Source organism: Thermobia domestica, chromosome 12, assembly GCF_964235325.1.
Source record: "Thermobia domestica chromosome 12, izTheDome1.hap1.1, whole genome shotgun sequence".
Lineage (NCBI taxonomy): Eukaryota > Metazoa > Arthropoda > Insecta > Zygentoma > Lepismatidae > Thermobia > Thermobia domestica.
In genome coordinates, this window is record NC_137465.1 from 45281564 (window position 1) to 45308249 (window position 26686).

The 26686-nt window shown below is 37.1% G+C and overlaps 1 protein-coding gene across 1 annotated transcript in view; it reads left to right on the plus strand.

Moving 5' to 3' along the window:
* Window positions 1-26686, plus strand: part of Sema2a (Semaphorin 2a) — a 799786-nt gene that overhangs the window by 683979 nt on the left and 89121 nt on the right. The window contains exon 5 of the mRNA XM_081733673.1: window positions 26064-26171. Coding sequence (XP_081589799.1) covers window positions 26064-26171 — 108 coding nt within the window. The remainder of the gene's footprint in view (window positions 1-26063; window positions 26172-26686) is intronic.

Genomic DNA, 26686 nt, shown 5'->3' on the forward strand with positions numbered 1-26686 from the left:
CGACGGTAGATCACTTGGAGAAATCTGCTGAGCGTCACCTTTTCATGAAGAGTCACACTGATTGTATTACATAATCAACACAAGTATAAAATGTACTCAACGTACCTATTTATTTCACTTGTCGTTGGTAAATAAACACATCAGTTTCTTCTTCTTCTTCTTCTTTTTGTAAGTAGCTTCCGGGTAGCTGATTGGTTACTATGTTCTTCTTTTTAGTGCACATTATTCCGAGATCGGTTCCCAGTAATCCTCAATCTCCATGTTATACATAGGACAACATGACCCGTAAAATTAAGGAGTGAAATTGTGATAAAAAAAGAGTTCTGAACGAAATATCCTGCTGTATTGGCTCAGTGGTAGAAGTATTCCCCCCCCCCCCCAGAGCAAAGGATCATGAGTTTAATTCATGTATTGTGTCTGTTACAGAATACAATGTAAGACAATATAGAAGAAACATGCGTAACTCTATGTTACTCATTCAACACAATTTACTGTGGATAAGTTTCACTGTGTCTGACAGTACAATGTTCTGGAGAAAATAAAAGAAAGACGAAATCCAATAGTATATAATGAACTAGCTACAAGATTAATGAAAATAGAACCTGACTATTCTAGCTTAACTCTTGTCAGGAATGCTTCCTAATTGTGAGATGAGTTTTTGCGTAGTCTATAACAACAAATTTAGATATCGCGTTCAAAGGTGTAACTATTCCAAAGTTGTAGCTGCTGATGGGCATAAATAATGAAGCTACAGAACAATAAATATTTGAGAAAAATTAACCCAACATTGAGAAATTATTAAAGTAGATCCATATAATTTTAAGTGTATTTAAGAAAGTGAAAATTCTTTTTTCTTTGTAACATTGTAAGTGCCATAGAGGTTATCCAAAAGCTTTATAATCAATGTTTGAGATAATGTAATGTTGCAAACTTGGTATGCACTTCTTTATTTTCAAATGTGGCCCCGCGTAGCGTACTTTCTAGCCTTCTCGCCTTTGGCGCGAGTTGTTCCGGGTTCGATTCCCGTTAGGGACACTCGGTCGAGAAGGTATAACAGCTTTTTCAGACCAGTCATCGTGAGTGAAGTTTTTCGTGGGTTTTTCTCATTCACACCGCACAAATACTGGGATAGTAGCTAACATACAGATCCCGGGCCGCTTCCTTGCTTCCTTCCCCACTTCTCATCAGTAAAAGAAGATAATGAAATGAAACTTACCACAATCATAGATAATACTATTCTACAACAGGAAATATGAACCTGAAGAATGTTCAGTATTGCCATCCATAGAAATTACAGTGTTATCAGAAAAACAATTTCCCTAAAATCTAAGTTAAGGCAGCGAGTAGAGGAACAAACTCAACTGCATTTGGTTACGTATCATATTGTTTTGGTTTCCTGTGAACTACCTTTTAAATAACAGTTGTATTTAGTTTGTAATAAACAAAATAGTTTTAACATACAGTAACTAAATAATAATATTAATTAAAAAGTAGTTTACAAGAAACCAAAACAACATGATACGTAATCAAATGCAGTTGAGTTCGTTTCTCTACTCGCTGCCTTAACTTAGATTTTAGGGAAATTGTTTTTCTGGCAACACTGAACATTCTTCAGGTTCATATTTTCTGTTGTAGAGTAACGTTATCTATGATTGTGGTGACTTGCATTTCATTACCTCCTTTCACTTATGAATAAACAAGCAAAATAAAAATAGTAAATTTTGTATTATTTTTAGTAAGGCAGGCTTTTAAGAGCATAGATGCCAGTAATACCCAGAAATATGTATAAATAAATAAGTTTATCTTCACGTAGTAATACGTCTTGTTATAACGTATATAAGATGACTACATAATGGATAACAAAATATATGTCTAATACATAGTGGTGTGGCAAACTCTTTAATAGTTATTTGAGGATATTGGTTGCTAGAGCTTTGATCTATAGATTGCAAAATACCAGGTGTAGAAGTATGAAACCGGAATATTGTTGTGCAAATGACACTGCTGTTATGTGACAAAGAGCAAACGCATTTTATTCAAAATAATCTCCACTGGCAGTGATACATTTTTCCCACCTCTCCGGCAGCTTATGAATGCCACGTCAAAAAAACACTGCTTCCTTTGAAGCGAACCAGTCGTCGGCCATTGTCTTACAGTTTCATACGACTCGAAGTGTTGCCCGGCAAGTGCATGTCCCAATGAGGCGAACAGATGGTAATCAAACGGGGCAAAATCTGGTGAGTAAGCCGCATGCGCTAGTATTTCCCAACCGAACTCCTTGATTGTATCCGTGACCCGTTTTGCTGTATGTGAGGAGGCATTGTCGTGGGGCAGAGTGACTTGATGTTGCCTTTTTGTATATTCCGGTCGTTGGTCACGTGTGGCTTGGTGTAAAGCCATCATTTGCTGTTGGTAGTGATCCGTGTTAACGGTTTCACCAGGTTGTAATAGTTCATAATAGATGACACCCTTTTGATCCCACCACATGCAGAGCATTGTCTTTTTGCCAAACCGATTTGGTCTAGCAGTGGATGTCGATGGTTTGCCTGGATTCACCCATGATTTACGACGCTTGGAATTTTGCAAATATATCCACTCTTTTCCCCTGTAACTATCCAATAAAGAAATGACTTGCGTTGATATCTAGCGAGCAGCATCCGACAAATGGTTCTTCGATTTTCTTGCTGTCTTTTGGTCAGCACATGTGGGATCCATTTGCCCACTTTCCGATTCTTCCCCATAGCTTGAAGACGAAGAGATACTGCTTTCTGCGTCACATTTAATTGTTCCGCAAGTTCTTGTTGAGTCTGAGTATCGTCTTCATCCAATAACGCTTGCAAGTCCTTGTCTTCAAACTTTCTCGGTGGTTTCCCACGCGCCTCGTTTCGCACATCAAAATCGCCACTTTTGAACTTTTTAAACCACTCAAAGCACTGAGTTTTCCCAAGAGCATGCGCACCGTATGCTTCGACAAGCATTCGATGCGCTTCCGCTGCAGTTTTCTTCAAATGAAAGCAAAACACCAGTGCTGTCCGCAAACCATAGTTCGTAGTCACAAAACTCGACATGTTTGAGGTTGTAGCAAACTCTATCGATGTATTCAACTTGGTTACTGCGTGTTGCCACACTTCGTCAACTGTGAGAGGCAGACGCTGGCGCTGGACAAGCAGTCTTACGGTGTTTCAACTGACTCGAACATCATCTATTGGGAAATTCCGGTTCCATACTTCTACAACTGGTATACAAGGAAAAAATAATGATTTCTATCGAAAGCAGTTGCAAAGAGGATTCTCCTAATGCCAAGTACAAAAGCATGTATACTGACTCAACAGTGTTGTCAGAATATAAAATTATCTTTCACTAATTTTGTAAATAACATTCTGAACAGAATAGTTTCCAAACTAATACAACTCATTTCTCATATCAAAACATTTCCGACATATAAACCGTATAATATCGCAATGAAATAAACACAATAATCGTTAAAGAAGCAGGGCAGAAGAGGGTGTTGTAAAAATCACTAAAATGAACTCCATTTTCCAGTTCTTGCGTGGTCATTCCCATGCGCCAATTAGAGTTCGAATCTTACTCATTCCGACTATTTTTTCTTTTTACGTTTGATTTTGCCATTGGATAAAAACAATGGAGAACAGCAGAACATTTTACAAGTGCGAGATATCGTCGAATGCTGGTATCAAACAAATAGTGTTAAAATAATTACTTTGATAACTTGTTTATATAGGTAATGGCTTTGCTCAAACTTCTTGCTATAGTCTTGATCCATACATTAGAAAAATTGATACTTCCTGATTTAAGTAGGTTTGAGGACGACTATCCTAGCTTTAAGAACAAAAATATATTGGCTGGCAAGACAGTGTTGTCAGAATATAAAATTATTTCAGTAAGTTTGTAAAGGACTCCGATGCCAGTCATTTCGATCAAGAATGAAGGCTGGAACAATGTGTCTCTTCGTATTACTCTTAAAACTTGTAACACTGCTAAGTATTATACACACATTCTTGTGCACCATTATCTAGTCACCATTCTTGTGTGTCTAAAGTAACCAACTGGAATATTCGGACACATCTTAACAAAAGAAGTGAAGCAACTAGAGACTCAATTTCAGAACATAAAACTTGTTCGTATAGTATCCGATAAATTAACGAACACATTGATTGATGTTCGAACTACGGGATGCTTTTTTCCATTCCTGTGTCATTGAAAAGCATTAAAAGTATGTCCTTTTTTCTTGACTCATTGACTGGACAATGGACCGAAGACATTTGGAAAGAAAATATGATCCCAAAAAATCAATATATAAAAACTGAAACTCTCTGAAAGTTACAACGCTACCATGTGGGTTTTAATTCAATATATATATATATATATAATTTATATTATCTCTACTTATTTATAAATGTTGCAGTATGTAAATCTAGAAAAGTAGTAAAGCTATGAGAAAACTTCGTCTTACGCGTATTAAACTGACGAAATATAATTTTGTGAGATCAAAGGTGGGTTCTGAGTGAAGAACGCCTTGAAGTTTTTGAAACATTTTTTGAAGAAATGAAGAATCGTTAGATTTTCATTTGATGAAACTTTTTAAGATAATATATATTAGCAATAAATTTTACGGCTAAACAACGATGTAGGAATAAGTGGAGTATGTTTTTATGAATCGGAAAATATTAATCTAACTAACTAACTAACTCTATGGCCTATGGAACCCGGAGGTTCAGTGCCGCGTTCACAAAAGCTCTCCACTGACTTCTATCCTTAGCTAATTGCATCCAGTTTCTACTTTGTATTCCTATCTCTGCGAGATCCATCTTAATATTATCCTCCCATCTGCGCCTAGGTCTTCCTAATGGTCGTTTTCCTATGGATCTTCCAGTCAAGACTTTGAAAGCGTTTCTACTTTCTTCCATTCTAACTACATGGCCTGCCCACCTAAGCCTCCTAGACTTGACGACCCTAACAATGTTGGGTAAACCGTATAAACTATGTAGTTCCTCGTTATGAAGTTTCCGCCATTCCCCATTCTCGTTCCTCTTGGGTCCGAAAATTCTTCTCAGGATCTTGTTCTCAAATACTTTCAGTCTATGTTCTTCCCTCAGAGTAAGTGACCATGTTTCGCAACCATATAGAACAACAGGCATGATTATCGTTTTATATATTTTAAGCTTCAAATTCTTCGACAGAATTCGCGACGACAAGAGATTTTGAACCGAATAGTAACACGAATTCCCTGCTTTTAGTCGACATTTAATTTCTTCGTGAATATGATTTTCGTCTGTTAATATTGATCCTAAATATTTGAAAGTATCCACTTTATCAAAAGTATTATTTAATATTTTAACGCCTCCACAATTTGCCGTATTACGGTCCCGACGCACTTCCATGTATTTAGTTTTCTCTGCATTTACTTCTAAACCCATGTCCCTGCAAGCATTTAATAAGATCTCTGCATTTATTTCTACTGTTCTCCTATCATCCCCTATTAAATTTACATCATCAGCATATGCCATCACCTGATGAATGCCGTTCAACTCTAGGCCCTGGTTGCTATCTTTGATTTTCCTTATAGCGTATTCCAGCACAAAGTTAAATAATAATGGCGACAACGCATCTCCTTGTTTCAGGCCATTTTCGACGTGAAAGCTCGTGGACAAAAATTTTCCTACCCGGACTTTACTTTGGGATTCACTTAAGCATATCTTAATTAATCCAATTAGCTTTCTCGGTATTCCAAGTTCTGTAAGAACGTTGTACAATGTTTCTCTCCTAACCGAATCGTAAGCCTTTCTAAAATCAATAAATAGTTGATGTACCGGCGTATTGTATTCCCACTTTTTTTCGAGTATTTGGCGAATTGTAAATATTTGGTCAATAGTTGATCGATTTCGTCTAAATCCGCACTGATAATCTCCAATAATTTCATCTGCGTATGGGGTCAGTCTTGCTAATAGAATATTTGAAAGGATTTTATAGGATGTTGACAGAAGAGAAATGCCTCGATAATTATTACAGTCAGTTTTGTCGCCTTTCTTGTGAATTGGAACAATGATTGATTCTTTCCATTCTTGTGGCAATTCTTTCTTGTTCCAGATAAGGAGAATGAGTTTGTGTATCTTGTTCCACAATTTTTCGCCTCCAGCTAAAATTAACTCAGCGGGAATTTCATCCACACCCGGAGATTTGTGTTTCTTTAATTTCTTTATAGCGGCTTCTACTTCTATTCGATTGGGTTCTGGAATATACGGTTCTGCGGTGTGTATCTCCTTTTCTCCACGCGCATTAGTTTTTGGCTGCGTGTTCAGCAAATCGTCAAAGAAATCTTTCCATCTATTTAAGAGGCTATCCGTATCGGTGAGAACTGTTCCGTCAGCTTTCTTTAATATATAAGCACGAGGTTGATAGCCTTTCTTAAATTCATTAATCCCCTTATACATGTCCCGAATATTTTTATTTTTACTATTATCTTCAAGTTCCTTAATTTTAGCTTTCAAAAAATCGCGTTTCTTTGTTCTAAAAGTTTTGGAAGTTTCCCGCCTGATATCTGCGAAATTTTGTGTAGTTATTTCATTCGGATTTTGTAGCCACCGCAATTTTGCCTGTTTTCTCTTCTCTGCTAGTTTAATGCATTCTTGGTCGAACCATGGTTTGTTTCTACGTATTTCCGCGTGTCCCAATTTTTCTACTGCTGAACTTTTAATGCTATCTCTAATTTCAATCCAAGTACCCTCAACACTAGTGCACTCCGAGTCTTCTAAAACAGAGAATCTATTCGAAACTTCAATCTGGTATTCCTTTCTTACATGGCTCTCTTCTAATTTCTTTAAATTAAATCTCTCCGTTTTCGGACATTGAATATTACCTTTATTGAACGATAATCTCTCCCGTATTATCGCTACTACCAGGTAGTGATCAGTGTCACAATCAGCCCCTCTAAACGACCGGACGTCAATTATGCTAGATTGCCTTCTTCTATCTACTAAAACGTGATCAATTTGATTATGTGTTCTTCCGTCTGGTGATGTCCAAGTGTATTTATGAACGTCGCGATGTGGGAATTTTGTACTCTTTACGATTAGGAAAATATTAATCACTTTTAATAAATTTAAATTTTAAATAATAGAATGGGATATTTGTACTCTACGAATTCGATGTATGTTCTTCGCACTTTACACACGCAAACACACACACACACACACAGAGAGAGAGAGAGAGAGAGAGAGAGAGAGAGATAGTTGAATTGAGTTGATTTTGAATTTAACGTCCATTTCTGCAGCGAGGCTATATGAGACGGGACCAACTTATTAACGTGGAATCCGGACTATATGAGCTTCCGCCGGGAATCGAAGCCAGGTCTCCCATTCCAAAGGCGCGTATGCTAACCGATTAGCAACGAAGGAGCTCGCAGAGGGAGAGATAGAGAGAAACACTGTAAATTTTTACTTCCTAACGTGAAATATTAGAAAATTTTCCGGTTCCGAAAGCTAATTGGAAAATTGTAATTTGTTGCTGACTAATTTTCCTCTACAGAAATGAAATTTTGTAGCTCAATGTGCAGTTAAATATAGTGGAAAATTTTCCACCTAATATCACTATATATAATATTCAAAATTGTCCGGCTTATGAAAAGTTTTTTTTCCACTTATTTCTACATCGTAATGAAAATTTTCCGATCCATGAAAATGCCTTTCACTTGTTTCTACAGAGCAATAACATTTTCCGATTCACAAAAAGTTGTTTTACTTTTTGCTTCAAAATGATGAAAATTTTCCGACTCACAAAAAGTTCATCAATTTTTCCATATAAGACAGAAAATATTTTGATTCATGAAAAATTGTTTCTCTTGTTCCTACATAGTACTGAAAATTGTCTGAGCCATGAAACTTTTCAGATTCTGTAAACGATCTGTCACCTTTTAACATTTCTATAGTATTAAAGAAATTGCATATAATGTGTATCAACTTAAAAGAAAGATGTAGGTTTATATCGAACCTTTTTCTGCTTGTTAGTCGCTTACCTGCATGAATCCAGACTTCACACTTTAGAATTTCTTACATAACAACGTAGCAAAATTAATACTTTAATTAAACATTGTTTAATGTTAGTGTTTGACGATATCTTGCATATGTATGAAGATTTGTACTATTTTCCGGAAGTTTTCTCCTGTTTAGCAAAACCAAACGTAAAAAGAAAAAAAGTTCAAGTTGGAATGAGTAAATTCCATCCCAAAAGGATTTGATGAAAGGAACATATCGATTATTATATATATATGTCGCAAAACGTTGGATATTATTGCGGGAAATTGGTGAATAATACTTACGTTTCAGAGAATATGAATATATCATTCACTTACACGAATTCAGTGTGAAAGACACAGAAATCGGGCACAAGAAAAAGAGACGAAAAACATCGAATTTACGTAGTTCTTAAGAACAAGATAGTAGTTTGTAATTCGCCATTTTGTTATGAAACCAGCATTGCACTGTGTTCCTGTGGGTTGCATAACGACCAGGCGTCTATACTGAAAGGCATTAGCTTGGAAATTTCTTGATAATTTATTATAAATGGTAATGCCTTGGAAAACTATGAATACCTGGTCCATTCAATTAAACAAAATAATCCTTATTGATAATACAGATGATGTGAGATGTGTTATGCTGTGATGATTTATCATTCTCAGTTCTCTTATAGCCTATTAAATGAAAATGAAACGAAACGAATAGGCTAAAGGAGACGGATGATTAACGAAAATAAATATTATGGCAGAATTAGTGGAATGAGAATGTGGAAATAAACGGGAGAACTCCCATGAAAACCTACGGACACGATTTTATCCACCACACACTTACATAACCTGGGATCGAACCGTGGACCTCTTGCACCAGAGGTGAGAGTTCTGACCTGAGCCACTTCCTGCATAATCTAGTTGGGTTACACGTCAAGAAAGCACTGATCAAAAATTAGTGAGGGCACGTTACAATCATTGTCAATAATAGCGGTACAAAATAATGCGAGAACGCTCTTGTCTATCGCTTCATTTTTAATCGTTTTATAGTACTGTGCGTCGCTGTTTTCTGGGTTGCGTTATTACTATTTCCATTTGTTTAAAATTAAACGTCGTGTTGTGATATAGTTTTTTTTTCTTCCTACATACTTCATTAGGTCGTAGAATACATTTTTTGAAAAAAAAAAAGCTGTTCAAAGAGCGAGAAGGTCAAACGATTACGTTAACTTCAAAGGTAATCCTCTTTCATTTTCCAACTGGAAATATAGAATAACTCATTTATTTTTCATTGGCAACCGAAGAAAGAAAAAATTGCCTTTGCTCTCTGATGTGACTTATTATTAACAAAGGATGGTTTCCTTTCTCTCTCTTTTTTTTTAAAAAAAAAAGTTTGTATTCTACAAAAGTAATCATAGTAATCATAAAAATTCATCCATCATTTAACTTGGTGACTAAAGCACGGATCTTGGGCAAATCTCTTCTGTGCTGTTCCATGCCCTTTTCTGTTTATATCCATTGCAGAAAAAAATATATATATAAATACAGAACCAGTGATGGTTTGATCTTTGACAGGCTTTTGAAGTTCATCAATCCAAAAGGACTGTAGTGGAGGGGGTACTTGATATGTACTAGCAGAAACTAAAGAACAGAGGAGAGAGGGGGGAAGCCGAAGTTAAATGGCGGTCATGGATTTAGCTAACATTCTGTCAAAGAGAGCAACACGTGGGGTAAGTTCCTGTGGGAATAGCCGAGTGCAGTGCCGTGTACCTCCATCATGTAATACGGAGAGGCAAAGCTGGAAGTAGCGAGTGATTGCTAGCAATGCAGTGTGTGCGATGTAACTTGGAATTACACTTGATGTGTTTGTGATTAGCGGATAATTGGGTGAGAGCTTGTTGCTACTAAAACATTATTTTTTTTCTTTGTACAGAAAGGGGATGGGAGATGGGCGACTGATCAACCGTGAAAGTCTTCATGAAGCATGCTAAGAGATAGCACAAATAAGCTCTTTGTACTCTATTTCTAAAATGGCATATAAACGGGTATCAGTACAACTAAAATCAAGGTGTACAAACATTAAAAAATAATCAAGAAAAATATTTTTGTTTGCTCCTAAGATTAATATACGATATTTTCTAAAATAAAGGTAACTAAGAAAGTTCTATCGCGTTTCCCCCCATCACCTTCGAACGTTGATATGTCACCTAAGACGTACCTGGAAGATCAAAAATAGTCCCCATCAGTATCGACGACCTTCTGGCAACGTTCTGGAAGGCCATGGATTCCATCGCGATAGAATTTGATGGGCCGTGCAGCGAAGAAGATTATGAAGTGCATTTTGCACCTTTACTAGGGATTTGAACTAGCGTCCTCTAAGGTAATTGTCCAAGGAATAGAACGGGTAATAATCGGACTGTGCAGTGTCTAGGGAGTATGGTGGATGCAATAGTGTTTCCCATCCAAGGCGTAGAATGGTGTCCCGGGTCATCCTAGCCACGTAGGGCTTAGCGTTGTAACAGGAGAACCCCTTTGCGATTCAGAAGTGCTTGCTCCAGAGTTTTTCTTGAACACGGCTCAACTGCTGAAAGTACACAGTTGCATTGATGCTCTGACCAGCTGGTAGCAGTTCCCGATGCACGATGCCGCGAGCAGGCCCCAAATATACAGGACATTCTTCTGGTGCAGTGCTGGTTTCGGCTGTTTTGGAACCGGTTCATGGGATGCTAACCAATGATGACGGCGCCGTGGAGCTTCGTACAGAATCCACTTCTCATCACATGTCAACACTCTGCCCAGAAATGGCTCCTTCTTCAAACGAGACAGCAAAGAAACACAGGTGTCTACTCGCGTTGCCTTCTGACCCGGAGTCAAATCATGTGGGACCCATCAATCCAACTTGTAGTGCTAGCCAAGTTGATGGAGGTGCTGCCGAATGGTTTCTCCACTCACACTGAATTGAAGTCCCAGTTTCTCACATGTCGGGCCGCTGTTCGCCTCAATTTGTACCTGAAGATCTTTATTTTGTACATGTGTTTGTCTTCCGGCACGTGGTGCGTGTTCGAGTGTTCATTCACCGTCCTTAAACTTGTTAAACCACCGCTTCACTGTCTGCATAGTCACGACACCCTCACAAAAGGCTTGGCATATCTTCCGCCCCACTGCAGCGGCGTTTGATCCCAGTTTGAACTCGTACAGCACACTTGCCCTTATGACGCTCTGTGGAGGTCCAATGTTCACTCTGTCCTTATGCAAGTTCACGGTATAACTGAGCTGCCACAACCAGGTGATATGTTGGACCTTCGCCTTATCTCCATTTCTATTCAACTCATGGTGTGAGAGTCAATTAAATGCAGACCTTGTCAAAAAGCGACAGAACTTTCTTGAATACTTTTATAGTATTAACTTTCCCAATATGTACGTACATTGCTACTAATATATCAAGGGGATGATGCAATATGTTATAAACTCTGGTAAAAACAGTAAAGGGGACCACACCATGTGAATAGGTACTGTTAAAGTCACGATTACCAATGAAGGTGTTAAGAGATTAGTTCCGTTAACGATGTTAAGAAATTGGCTCCGTTAAAAAACTCAGCCAAGATAAAAATCTCTCTAGCTATTTACTGCAATAAAGAGAATTTAAAATATATAGTCTATATATTTTCGTTCAAGAATTATCGTGTGAGGTAACGGATAAACATGCGTACGTACTATCATTATAATCGTATTAAGTCCCACTGTACGATCCTAATAATGGGTATTTCTTTGGTTCTGTATTTCAGATGTTATAGTTATTTTGCTTTTCAGCATCATCACCGTCATCAAAATATTCTGCCAATATTGATAAGTTACCGTAAACAGAGAAGTCTCTTTGTTGACAAAAGAATTAACTTACAAGTAGGGGCTCAGTAGTAGAGCGTTCACCTTTGGAGTATGGGGTCCTTGGTTCGATCCCAGCTCGCGCCAAGTAGGCTTTATGGTGGACAAACACCGTGTTCGTGGATTTTCTCGAGGCTCCGCCGTTTCCTTCCACTTTCGTCATTCCACCATTTAATTCATTTCTCATCATCACCGTCTCCTTTGTTCTAACCGACATAACCATGGGACGTAAAACTTTAAGATTTCATTTAATTTATTTTTGACTTTCAAGTAGTATGTGTGTCACTAGTAGGAACGCACATCGTTAGGGAAACACAAACAGTAACAGATACAATCTGCTATTTAGGAGGCTAGTTTTTTTTTACATGTACTGTACACAAATAAATAAATAATCTATTCCCGTAGAATAAAAGCTATGAATTATTATTTTCAACGAAAGAGAGAGAGATTTTTATTGACATAAAATTAAAAACTTTTTTCTCGGTGTTTTCGAAAACTACACATGAAAATTTCCCTTCCAGGCATATAATTTTTGTTCATCTCGGTATAATATATCGATCAATACAAAGTATTTGCATTATTTATGGACAATGTTCCTGCCATTGAACAGAAAATTAACCTTCTTTAAACAATTCAAAAAACTCATTCTTTTGTTCATCTTCTTCTGCGTTTGTAACCTACTTTCTTCTGTCCTTTGCTAAACTTTCGTTAGTATCTCATTTATGTAAATGTAGAGAAACTAAATAAGGAAATGTATACACTAAATTTTAACAGTCTTTTCTTGTTACTGTTTTATTAATTTCTGGTTTACGGTCCATTTCTTTAAAAAAAAAAAAAAAAAAGAACTAAAATAGAAATATATCTCTGTCTTTCTGAAGGACTGTTATCAATGGAGAAAATGCCATCTAGATAAGCAGCCGTCAATTACTTTTCTTGAAAGCAGTACTGAATACTTGTATAACAATAGAGATAAATATCATTCATTTCTCGCTGTTTAAAAATTGTTGACATGCTCTATTTTAAGATTCGTGACACATGCAATATATAAACTATATTTTGATTCTTTTTTTTAAACCAAATGCGAATGCTTTAATGTTGCAATCTCTCATCTTTAAAAATATTGCTTTTAGTAAGGAATGTACTAACATTAAGGTAGTACTAACTAACTAACTCTACGGCCTATGGAATCCGGAAGTTCAATGCCGCATTCTCAAAAGCTCTACACATTCACTTCTATCCTTTACCAACTGGATCCAGTTTCTACTTTGTATTCATATTTCTGCGAGATCCATCTTAATATTGTCCTGCCATCTGCGCCTAGGTCTTTCTAATAATCATTTTCCGATTGTATATCCAGTCAAAACTTTGAATGCGTTCCTTCTTTCTTCCATTCTGGCTACATGACCTGCCCACCTAAGCCTCCTAGACTGAATAACCCTAACAATGTTTGGTAAACGGTATAAATTATGTAGTTTCTCGTTATGAAGTTTCTACTATTCCCCATTCCCGTTCCTCTTGGGTCCGAATATTCGTCTCAGAATTTTATTCTCAAATAGTTTCAGTCTGCATTCTTCTCTCAGAGTAAGCGGCCATGTTTCGCAACCATACAGCACAGCTTAAGGGAGTACAGGGAACCTAAATGTGCGTTTGTGTAAGTGGGAAGACAGAGGGAAAAAAAGAAAATAGAAAGAGGGAGAGACAAAGAAATAAAGAAGCAGAGAGAGAGAGAGAAAGAAAGAAAGAAGACAGAAAAGAAAGGAATAGATAGATAGGTATAGAGAAAGAGAGAAAAAAGGGAAAAGAAACAAAAGAGAATCAGAAAGGAAAAAGAAAGAGAGAGGAAAGAGAGAGATAAAGAAAAGGACAGAGAAAGAAATTGATAGAGACAAAGATATAGAAAGGTAGAGAAAAAATGAAAGAGAGACGTACATTTATTTACTTGTAAAATTACACAATCTTACGTTAAACTTCGAAAATTAAAATCTTTTATTAAACTCCCAATGCACATGATATACACAGGAGTTAAAAGAGATGAAATCTTTAAGTATTACGTCCCACTGTTATACCGGCTAGGCTAAAGAAAACGGTGATGATGAGAAATGAATGAAATAGTGGAATGAAGAAAGTGGGAGGAAACGGAAGAACCCCGAGAGAACGCACGCACACAGTGTTTGTCCACCTTAAAGCTCACTTGGCACGAGCTGGGATCGAACCGAGGACCCCCTGCACCAGAGATGAACGTTCTACCACTGAGCCACCGCGGCCCCTAAGAGTTAAAAGAAGAGTGTATAAATAGAAGGTAATAGTGATTTGGTTTCTGATTGTTCATTTTTTCGTCTTGCAATACCGAGTTTGTAAACGGGGGAGTATGCTATTAAAATGGAGTTCAAATGTCTACTCAGGTCTGTAATATTCGAGTCATCGTATTTCCAGCAGGTAAATTAAGGTTGTAACATTGGTATAAATACCCTAAAGTTAGGGGAGTAATGTTAATACTATCCTGTGGTACTATTCTTTGGTTGGTTCGAATTTAGCGTTCCTTTACCACCGAGACCTATATGAGACAGGAAACTACAGTTTAAGGCGAAATTCGAACGACCGTATTGCGTTCAGATTTTCAGTCTTCCACCGGGAAACGAACCCGGGACCACATGCACCAAAGGCATACGCTCTAACCACTAGACCATCAGAGAGGAATATGTAGTAATGTAATTTACCTCTTCCTCAGAGCTCATGTGTTACGACAAAGTAGAGTCTTACTGGTCAGCGAGAATTTGGAAATAGGAGCTCGTTTTCACTTGAGAATACACTTACTTAAAGAATAATTTATTACTTCTAGTAAGGTTTCATTACTTAAAGTAACTTTAGTTTTACTTCAGTATACTGTATGTACATGACATTATTTGGGAGAATTTTCTATTCCAGGATATATTACATTGCTTGGGGTAACTTTTAACTCCAGGATACGTTACATTACTTTGGCTAACATTTTATCCTGACAAACTTGATGATTCGGGTATATGGGAGTAATAATAATAATAATTGTTGTTTGTTAATTTAAATTTAGCACCGAGGCTATATAGGACGTGGATGAGACATGATTATGATTATCATTATTAATAATAAAAAAGAAGAAAGTTAAGGGCACTTCCCAGTGGGAACAGGCTGAGGCTAAACATGTCCTTGACTTAGGCATGTACAGCAGGTGGTATCAATATAATTCATTACCCCCGCCCCCCAGGGTTCCCCAGGTACCCATTTTACAGAGGTTGCGTAAACCTCTGAGCCTTTTTGCATGACTACTGGACATGGAACCCAGACCGTGTAGTTACAAGGCAAGCATCTTAATGACTACGCTGCCGAGGCCCTAAATAATAATAATAATATTTTATTCCCATCGGAGATTGACGGACTGTAGATGTTGTAGCCAGTGAAAGAAAGACGCACTACTTCTACTTGTGTAGAAATTAGAAGCATAAAATATTAAATCCCAAGAAGTATATTATACTAATTACAATGAGAAAATCGCTACAGCGCCACAAGGAAAATTTTCCACAGAACAATTCTACGAGATGAAGACCAAGCAAAACACAAGCTATTTCGTAGTCATGCGTTCTGTTGCTGAGATTTTCCTTGTATATAAAGCGATAACAGCAAATGGGTAGTTTACCACATATCCTTCCTCCGGCTCTTCGTCTGCCCTCAGTGTAGCGGTAGTGGCAATTCCGAAAAGAGCCGTGCGGAGAGGCGCTCTGGCTTATTTCAGGGACGGATATATCCCTCTTGTTTCAGGTGGCTGAACGAAGATAAGAGGCGCCATCTACCGAGAGGCGATTATCTAAATGAGCTGGGAATTATCTGAAAGCCGATTTTACATTGCACCAAGGCCAGAAAGACACAGAATATCACAAAAGGGAAAGAAGAAGAAAGACCCGTCCGCTGAAGATTATATTATTTCGCCCGCTAAAGTGCGAAAGAGAGACAATATCCGGTTGGTTCTTAGGCTCTTCTCCTCCTCCTCCTCGCACACGATTAATCGATTTTTCTCTCCCGGGTTTTTCCTCATGAGGAAGCTAATTCAGATTATGATGATCAGCGTGGAAGTAAAGAGTGTGGGAGTTTGTCTCGAAGGGGCAAGGGGCTGCTAGTGTGTGTGAAAGTTTATTATGCGTTTTCTAAACATGGAATTCTTTTCAAATTTGTTGCGGGTTGTTTCTTCCATTACGTGGATTAATTGGGAATTAAACACATATGCACACATGGTTTCCATATATTACACAGACGCGCAATTATAGGAATATTCTAGGCTTTTTACTTTAAAATACTCACCACAATTATACTCTATGAAGGAATATTTTCCAAGAGTCAAAGCCTCTTTAAGTTATAGTAGCGTGTAGTCAGCACAGCAAGTCAAATCACCGGTATTTCTTGGTATTTTTTTTTTCAGAGAGTATTATTTTGCACCTGGAAAGACGATAAGTAAGTGTACCTTAGTATACTTTCACCTATATTTTCAGAAAAGAAAATGATAGAACTAGATTGTTTTTATAAGAAAAAGGGTACAGATGAAGTGTGAGCTCAAATTTTCATGCTATATCAATCATTTCCCTGTTAAACAAGTATAGTTTTGTTGAGAAATTATACGTATAAATGTAGGTATAGTTAGGGGGGAGGTCCGGACCCGGTGGACCCCCGAGAATGCGCCCCTGATTAGAGTTCTTAATTACTTATATCTATAGTCTATTTGTAAAATCGTCCCTTCAGCATTAGAGACCGATTTCATAAAAGTGACCTTGAACTTTAACCCAGTTATCCTTTATTTAGCTGTTTGAACAACTTCAAATTCGACTATTTGAACAGAATTCTACATTATTAGTGGCGTTTCGAAAAAAAAAGTCCAAACATGGAGCAGATACCAACTGATAGATCTTGTTGAACTGAACAAAATGATGTGGGTCAGTATAAAAGGTCATGCGCAATTTTTGAGAAAATCAAATTTGTTTGCAAACCTAAAAATCGTCATGTTGTACGAGGACGTTGCCAATTACTAAGATGATATGACACTGAAGTCTACCACCACTAAGCTCTTCATTGCGACCAGGCACGCACCCAGAAATGTTTGCTGGAGGGGTCCAAATAATTTTAATTGGAGAGTCCAATACGAATTCTTCTGCAATATTGAACGTCTTATTCTGCATCCGATAATTACTACCACCCACTTTTTTTAAAAAATGATAGGACTAGATTATTTTTGTAAGAAATGAAAGAGTATAGATGAGACATAAAATAAAATCTTTGGCCTACATCAATCCTTTCTCTGGTAAAGACAGTGGCGTATTTACGATTTTGTTTCGGGGGGGGGGGCTTTGCCAACTTCATTCCAGGAAATGTGAAAATTTTGCAAGATGTTTAATTTACTTTAATATAGTAAATACAATTTCGGGGGGGGGGCTTAAGCCCGGAACTCCCTCCTTAAATACGTCACTGGTTAAAGAAGTATAGTTATGTTAAGAAAATCGACAAATTTTAGTCGAGTTATGAACTTTGAGGGAGTCTGAACCTGATGGAACCCCTCCCCCACTTCCGTTGGTGCGCCACTGATTGCGACAATGCAAAGATAACAGTACATATTATGGTTAATGAGATATAAACTCAAAATTATCATTAACACTTAAATTTCAATTCCTGTTTACAGGCCGTGCCGTGAGGGCGGAGCGGGGCAACGGCCCCGGGCGCTGAAGTAATGGGGCGTAAAATTCGGGAGGAAAAAAGAAATGCAGGAAAGAAAATGAGAGGAAAAATTCCTTTGAATATTACTAATATGTAATTCAATTCTCTTCCTGCTTTAGGAAGTGGATCCTATAATGTCACTTGTGTTGCAAAATGCATGTGCACATATAAAACGGAAGAAAAAAAAGCAATAAAAAGTTCTCAAAGTCAAGGAAAAGCAGGGTTTACTTTTGAAAATTTCCTTACGCTTCGTGCCAACCATGGTGGCGCTTCGCTGCTGGCCTGTCGACCCCACTGATATGTACGGAGGTGCCGTCGTATACTCTCGCCCCCGGGCGCTGATTTCCCACGGCACGCCACCGCTGTTTAACGAAATTAGTGCCTAAAGTTGATACCTATATTAGTCAATAGATGGCAGCACGTTAAACAAAATGACAAATCTGAATAACTATTGTTTGAATAATGGGAAGAAAATTAATCTAGTAAAGAATGTTAGAATAATGATGAGAAAATTATTCGAATATTTTGAAAGCATTGGTATCTCATCTTTGAAAGTCATATAACAATACGACATTAAGTAAGTATTTCATACAAAATTGCTGATTTAAAAAAAAAAATCCACCATCTTGTAGTAGCAGTGTACTTAAAGAGCAAATTACTGCAGTGATAAATGCATGCTCGGAGCTTAAACTCATGAGTTTTGTGGTTTAAAGGCTTTAAATTTAAAGGACCTATTTTTCAATTAACGTATAGTAAAAAAAAGAGAAAGGTTTGAAAACCTCGAAGAAAATGTGAACGGAGTAAATCCTTCAGGGGTTTATTTATCCCATTAAAGTGGACGAACAGGAAACAGTTAAGGAAAATCCTCAGTTATCGAGAAAGATTAATGCTTTTTGCGGTATGGGATCTCATATTTCTCCAGTGGATTCGTAGCTATGCGAAGAAATAACTACCATAAAAGCATTATCAATTAAAAGATAGCAGAAATATATTAGTGTGGTTAAGTTTCTGCATGACTCTAGCTGATCAAGCAAATCATCATGTTCTTTGTATCCCTTGTAATTAATTAACAACTTTTTTTAAAAAAAAGAGAGAGAGAGAGAGAGAGAAATATATTTGATCCGTTTAGTTTCGTCGCGGTTTTACTCCGTCTTTCTGTTCTGGATGACTGCCAGAAGGATCTCAATACATTCTAAAACTAATTTTATGAAACTGGTTTCAGATATTAAGTTTATTAGATAAGAAGTTTAGTAATTATTTTTATGGACTTTGTGGAGAGACCTAGCGTCTAAGCAATACGACGCTTACGTCTCCTTTCAAGAGTTGCTGCTTCGATTCTAGATCATGTAAACACGTTAGATCAGGCATGTGCAACTTGGAACAGGGAATGGGCTAACCACAAAGAACTTACTGGCTTCGAGAACCAAACGAGACAATGTAGAATATTTTTACGAGAATTAAATAGCCATATTCAATATATAAAATAGTTTGTCGTGCACTAATATCACAGGAACATAATTCTGTTATAACGGTAACCAAACTATTTACTTACTAAAGAAAAGCAGAAAAATCTATTTACTTACCATTTTAGTGGAACACTTGACCAGTCTGCCAATATTCGGTGTTACACTCTACATTGGATGTCCCAGCACGAAGGGTATTTTCAGGGTGGACGTCAGTTATCCAAGAAAATCTTCCAACTCAGTATAAAAGATTCGTTTTCAATAACGAGTCAGGCGTCCCGGACTAAAAGGCTCAGTGGGCTGGGGGCAGTCCGAGGGCCAGCTGTTGCACATGGCTGCGTTGAAAGATGGTGTCCGTGGAATTATTCAAAGTTCCCCTTTCTTTATTCCATCAATTCTATCATTGCTCCGTTATCATTCACTTTGTTCTAATGAGATAATTTTACAAAGGGCTACGGCGTGCCTGATGGCTGAGTGATGCGCAGCCAGCACATTGGCTCTCCCCTAATTAGTCCCTAGTCTGGAGTTCGATACCATTTAATTCTAGAATCGCGAATTCCTCATAATCCTAGATAAACGTGAAAATCTTTATCTACTCATCTGGGGGCGTTACCTGGATCATGTTATCCGGCTTTCTCGTAAGTGAAATAATGTGAAGGTCTAGTTTGGTCTTGTATAATCCATCAACTGCACCGGATTTAAGACCCGGTCGTGGTTCAGAGTCTATTAGGTTAGTCCTTTATAACTTCGGTGCTGCATAAGAAATAAAACTCGAAAACTCAATCTTAGCAAATAAGTTTTCCTATAAACCTCTTTTTTTTTTTTTTTTTTTTTTTTCAAAATCGAGAAGCTAAATCGCTCTCTTATTCCCGGAAACGGTAGATCCTCAGTCAAAATCGAGTTCTCGGATATGAAAACGATGTATCTAATTCATTTTTACATCAAAATTCTTAAAATTCTTCGCCTGAAATTAAGTTTTCCTAGAATTATTTCTAAATGGAGGCATCACAATTCCATTTGTCATTAAAGAAAAACTAACTCAAAGCCAAGATGACGATTTCAAGATGGTCATTAAGCACATTGTGCTTCCCAGGTCCTCTGCCCCATAACATAATTTCAACCGTTGTTTTTATTATTATCCCACTGCTCCATTCCAGTTTTGTTGATGTATAGATTATGGTTATTAGCAAACATTGTTAGAGTCATCAAATCTAGGAGGCTCAGGTGGACAGGTCATGTAGCCAGGATGGAAGAAAGTAGGAACGCTTTCAAAGTTTGAACTGAAAGTCCAACCGGAAAACGACTATTAGGAAGACCTTAACACAGATAAGAGGACAATATTAAGATGAGTCTCACAGAAATAGGAATACATAGTGCAAACTGGGTCCAGTTGGCTAAAGATAGAAGTCAGTGGAGAGCTTTTGTGAACGCGGCATTGAACCTCCGGGTTCCGTAGGCCATAGAATTAGTTAGTTAGATTATGGTTATGATTATTATTCAATTTAGAGATTGTTCGTCTATAGCTATTCCCTTTGTATCACATATTGCCCGGCACTTACTTTTGCGACTATATATACATGTGTGCTAGGCCCGGGGGAAATGAACACAAACAAAAGTTTATTTTGTTGTTGAACCTTAGGAACCATGAGATGTGAAAGTTACAGTTAAAAGTGGAATCCGAACCGTAACGCGTTCAATAGTCTTCCACCGGAAATCGGACCGAAGCGCAAGGCGTACGCACCATAGATGGCCATTTTGCACTGGGCTCGCGCTCACTCGAGTTCACGTTCATTTCTCTCAACTGGGCTCGCGCTCACTCGAGCTCACGCTCACTTCTCTCAACTGGGCTCGGGCTCACTCGATCTGAAGCTCTTATTGAGCCCGAGCTCGGTTGAGCGAGTGCTGAGTTCGCGAGCGCTGGGCATATGAGTTTGGAAACCTTTGGTAGGCACTAGCTACTCCAGCAGTGGGGAATGTGCAAACAAACGTATATTCCTGTATGGCGCCTTCTTGGAAACAATGTAGTGTATAACAACTGTCAGACTTTCTTGCATTGCATCCCTGAAACCACGAAACGGTTCAGTATTATTATCCTCCTCATAGCTTTAAATGTTTAAAACGGTGGAGCATTTAATGTATCTGACGACTAATTCAATTCAAATGATCAGATCAAAGCCGCAGATTGTTGTTAATGAATTCCTCCGCTAGAGTTCGCTGCAACTATAGATGGTGTTGTTGATTTGATTAGAAAATTCCGTGGACAAAGAATTCTGCGGGGACCCACAAACTGGAAGGCTGAATTGGGTGCACGGGAAGCAAGAGAGTTAAACTCTGGTGGAAGCTGTGTCCATTGAATGACCGGTTGAAATTCAAGCCGACGGACAACCGACACTGGTTCTGCACTAAAACCCATAATGAGAAATCCCAATAGATTTGTTACCTGACACTCAGCGGAGTAAAGTTACCCTGCGGTGGGCGATGCGGTTAATTCTCTTGCCTACCAGTGGGAGAAGTCTCAGATTGGATTTCAGAGTGCATTATGGGAGAAATTGTCACTTAGAAGCATAATCTGTTACTGCTTCGGTGGTGTTAATGTGCTTTAGAATTTTCAAGATCATTATTTTGTACTTTTTTTTTTTATAATTTTCAACAGTGGGAGTAGAAAGCTAGTTCAGAATCTTCAATGTATTCCCCGTTTCGTCTATTCTGAGTGGGCCATTAAATGTTTAGATACAGTCAAAGAAAAATACTATTTAAAAAAAAAATCTTGAATAAATTAATATATTAGAACTGGTTATGCAGGGCGAATCATTTCCACTCGTATGAATTCAACGTGAAACCATAAACAAAAAGGATGAATGTTAGCTTTATGACAATGACGATGCAATATCTTAACCGGTAGATTATGTGTTACGTAATTTATTATTAGACAAAAAGATAACGTACAAATATGTTGCAGCAGAATTAAATCAATTATCGACATGGAACAACATACCTTTTAAAGTCACAAAGTTCCAGTTTCTCGAAAACTACGCATGAAAATTTAGCGTCATATATCTCACTTTGTTGACGTCAATGTATTCTATCGATTTTATTTATTTATTTTTAGTTTTTGTGTCGTATTTTATAGATTATGCTCTGTAATTTAAATTGTTTGTGGTTCCTACATATTTATCTAAATTACTAATGAATCTGTAAAACATAACACAAAAACTTAAAAATAAAAAACAAAAATTAAATTAAATATTTCAGTTGTATGTCCAACGACTATCCCCATTAGACTAAGCAAGACGGATGATGAAAACAGGTGAATGATAGTGGAATGAAAATGTTGGAGGAAACGAGAGTAGCCCCCCGAGAAAACCCGCGGATACGATGTTGTCCATCACAAACTTACTTGGCCGGGAATCGAACCACGAATTCCATGCACGTGAGGTAAGCGCTCTACCACTGAGTTACCATGCCGCCCAAACTTAAAAGAAAAGAAAGAAAAAAAGAAACAAGAATTTTAGGAATGATCCCCCCAAAAAATGCATCAAAAGATTGTGATTTTGGCCAATAATTAATTAGTTTTTGGATCGGGAGCCACAAAATTTTTGAACGGCCCTTACGGCCCCTAAATCGAGTTTTCGTATCCTTTTACGGAATAAGCACATCATACTGAGTTAACTGATAGTTTGGGTTTCGTTACACTGTATGTAGTTTTCCAGATATAAGGCAAACAAGAAAATTTTTGATTAAAATATACTGGATCTTGAATCAGGTGCCACAAATTTTTTGAACGGCCCCTAAATCGAGCTTTCATATTTTCTATGGAATAAGCACATCATACTGAGTTAAGTGATATTTTGGGTTTGGCTACACTGATGTAGTTCTCCAGATATAAGGCGTACAAGAAAATTTTTGATTGAAATTATTGGATCTTTTGATCCAAAAGAAACGAAAGAAGAATTTCTCCTGCAGAATTTGAAATTTGGTACATGAGCCTTTATCGAAATCAATATTTCAGCGTCTTTTGGACTTTTTCATTACATGCTAATATAGGAGAAATCTTAATTTTTTTAAAGACTTATTTAGTTTTATTGAAATTCTCCTAATAGAACTAAAAATAAGTCTAAATCTTAGTAAATTAAGTAACGAGAGAAAAATAAATAAAATATATCCAAAAATTCGAAATTTTGTTCTAGTTTTTCAGACTATTTGTTTCATCACGTGTGCATTTTTATAAACTTTTTTCTTCAACCAGGTCCTTGAAGCTCTTTTTGAAAAAGATATTTCACGTGACTCTTTTTTTTTTTTTTTCGTTAATGTCTTAAACTTCTTAAAGGCTCTTCAGTCGACTGTTTCAACATGAAATTTACCATTTTCATCCTGAATGACCAATTTCCTTTATAACCAAAAAAAAAAAAACCCTTAAAAAAAGAGAAAAAAGTGTGGTCATTGTTTGGAAAAACAGTGAAAGAAGGAACGAAGCGAGAGAAGTGGAGAGTCTAAAGTATATAGCCTATAGATATAAGCTAGTTGTGGGGGAAAGAGGGCTGTTCTGTTGAAATCAGGAACCAACCACTCTTGTAATGTCATTAAGGGACTCTTGAGCGAACGGGTATCGATTTCCTATGGACACACTTGAAAAGTTCCAAAGAGTGTCGTTGAGGTGTATTCTACACACATACACAAACACATTCTTTAAAAAAAAACAGAGAAAAAAGGAGGCAAGAAAATGGGCCAACGACTTTGCACGTTGATCGTTCGGAAGAAAGCAAAAATAAAGAAATATTTCTTCTATTTTCCTGACTTCTGTTTTCATAAGACTTTTCCCCTATTTATTATAGCCTACTTACAAATACAAGAGGAAAAACTGAAAGGAAAAATCATATATTAATATATGTAACTGGGGCCGTAGTAGCTCAATGGTAGAACCCAAGATGCATGAAGTATTTGGTTCGATTCCAGCTTGTGTGGCCCTTTTGGCTCATTACTAGAGCGTTCACCTCTGGCGCATGAGATCCTTGGTTCAATTCCAAGTGTGCTTTGTGGTAGACAAACACCGTGTGCATGGGTTTTCTCGGGGTTCTCCCGTTTCCTCCCACTTTCTGCATTCCACTATTTCCCATCATCACTGTATCCTATAGTCTAGGCATCATAACCGCGAGACGTAAAACTTAAAGATTTCATTTCAGGATTCCAGCTCGTGCCAAGTGAGTTTTGTGGTGGACAATAATATATATTCATGGGTTTTCTCTGGGTTCTCCCGTTTCTTCCTGCTTGTTTTATTCTACTATTTCATTCAGTATCATGTAATTTTGAGTTTTTAAGGTCCCTTTCAGGAGCGAAGCTATATGAGACATAGGCCTACAGCTTATCGTGTGGGATTTCATTTTTATTTTTGTACGGTATATGTAAAAAAAAAAAAAAAAAAAAACATCGTCAAAAAGCATATTGTACACACATATATTGTAGTTTGTGTTCCATAAACAGTGACACACATACTACTTGTGAGACCACTTTGATTTAGATTTCTGGGCTTTCGGCATCTAAGGTCATTTAGCCTGTCACGTATGAAGGATGACTTCCCTCGGCGAGCACGCTATCCGGGAAAAGGGAAGAAAGAAAGGGTTGGGGAAGGAAGAAAATGACCTGGGACCTATAAGTTGGGTACCACCCCGGCATTTGCCTGGTATGAATGAGGAAAACCTCATTCAGAGTGGTTGACCTGACGAAGTGTTTTACACTTTTCCGATTGAGTGCCCCCACCGGAAATCGAACCCGGGACCGAAGGCGAGAGCGTTAGCGACTACGCTACGCGGAGCCATAAGACCACTTTGAGGTATTTGGTGCTTCTAATAACAATTTCTTGTACCTACTTCAAGTAGAGGAAGAATATAAATATTTGTAGAAAATTCGAAAGAAAAAAATTGGCTGCTAGAATAAGCTTTTGGTTTTATTTGGTTTGATTTTGGTTTTAGTTTCCCTTTCAGCAGCGATGCTATATGAGACGTGAACGTACAGCTTAATCTGGGATCCGAAGCACATGAGCTCTCGCTGGTAATCGAACCAGACTAAGTTTTAACATCTTGTACTGATGCCGGTAAGACTAAAACAGACGGTTTATTATACAATAACCCCACCTTTAGTAACTATATACATCTTACATAGCTTGAATCTACGCATATCGAACTTCTAAACTGTTGAAGTGTAATTTTGTAAGAAACTGCAGTACTTATTATTAATAATAATTTGTATGTATACTATACACAGTATCTACTGTATATAATAAAAATGAAAAGTAAAAATGTTTAACCCCGAACTACTCCTAGATCGTTGCACTAATTTTGATTATTTTTGGTATATGAGTGGACCGTAGACTAACGTAGGTCTTCAGCATGTTACTTTGATTAAAATGCCTATCCTAAGAAGGAAGCGGGGGTCATAATATATGCGAAAAATTTGGTATTTCACGAGCCCTTCAAGTTAGAAAGATGAATCTCAGTACATAAAATCCTCATTAATTAAATGAGGAGGCACAGTCTGAGCGTTTTTGAAAATCTCTATTTTAAGGGGAGTACTGGGTATTTTTTAATCATCGATATATATAAGTTATAAAAATATGTCTTATGTTCCAGCATAACTCTGGAATGCCTGACACCCAATTTCAAGCATACATGGTACACATATAATCTACAATCTGAAAATAATTCTACGTGGGTAAGACACCCATAGCATTCATAAGTTGGGTGGAAATGGTGACATACAAAATTAATCGAAAATCGAAAGAAAATGCCTTCGTACACGATTAGATTGAAGATCTATCTCTGTGTAAAATTGTGTTTGTAGGCGACTCCTTTCTATGTGAAAATCTGATGACAGGCACACAGTACACGTTGTTAAATATATTAGTATAGTGTATGCATGCATGTTTCTTGTTATTGAGTCACGAAGTTATTGAATTTCTTGTTTTTGTTTCTTTATAGTTTTTTGACTGCCGAAACCACATTAGAGTAATCCAGCCAATGGGAGATGGAGGGAGATTATACGTCTGTGGAACCAATGCTCATAACCCAAAGGACTGGGTCATCTATGTAAGTAAAAAATCAAACTAACGTAAGAAGTAATTATAAAATTTGAAAAGTTGTTAAGAAAAGTTCTTGTAAATTTCAAATACATAGTGTCAACATAGTTTTCTCTAGTCAAAGTTAAAATAACTAATTTAACCTTTTTTCAGTTTAAATGGAGCAAAATGAAGCTCAACTAGGCTAGAGCTAGGCTAGGCCATGAACTAAAATTCGAAAGTGACCAAATTTGTTTTATGTCAGATTTTTTTCATCGTTTGAGAATATCATTTTCATCTATCTATTTGCCTATATATTTTTTTCGTATTTGGGAATACTGTTCCAAATGTAAAAATTTTTAGCATTGGGAAAAGTTTACGAATTTAAATTTTGTCAGATTTGTTTTGTATTTGAAACATACAATTTTAAAAAAATCGAAATTGTTCCCTGTTTGGAAATTTTTCGACTTTAAATTTCCTTAAATTTGTTTTGTATTTGAGAGTATACTTAAAATTTAATTTGCTTATTTTTGAACATTTAGAAGA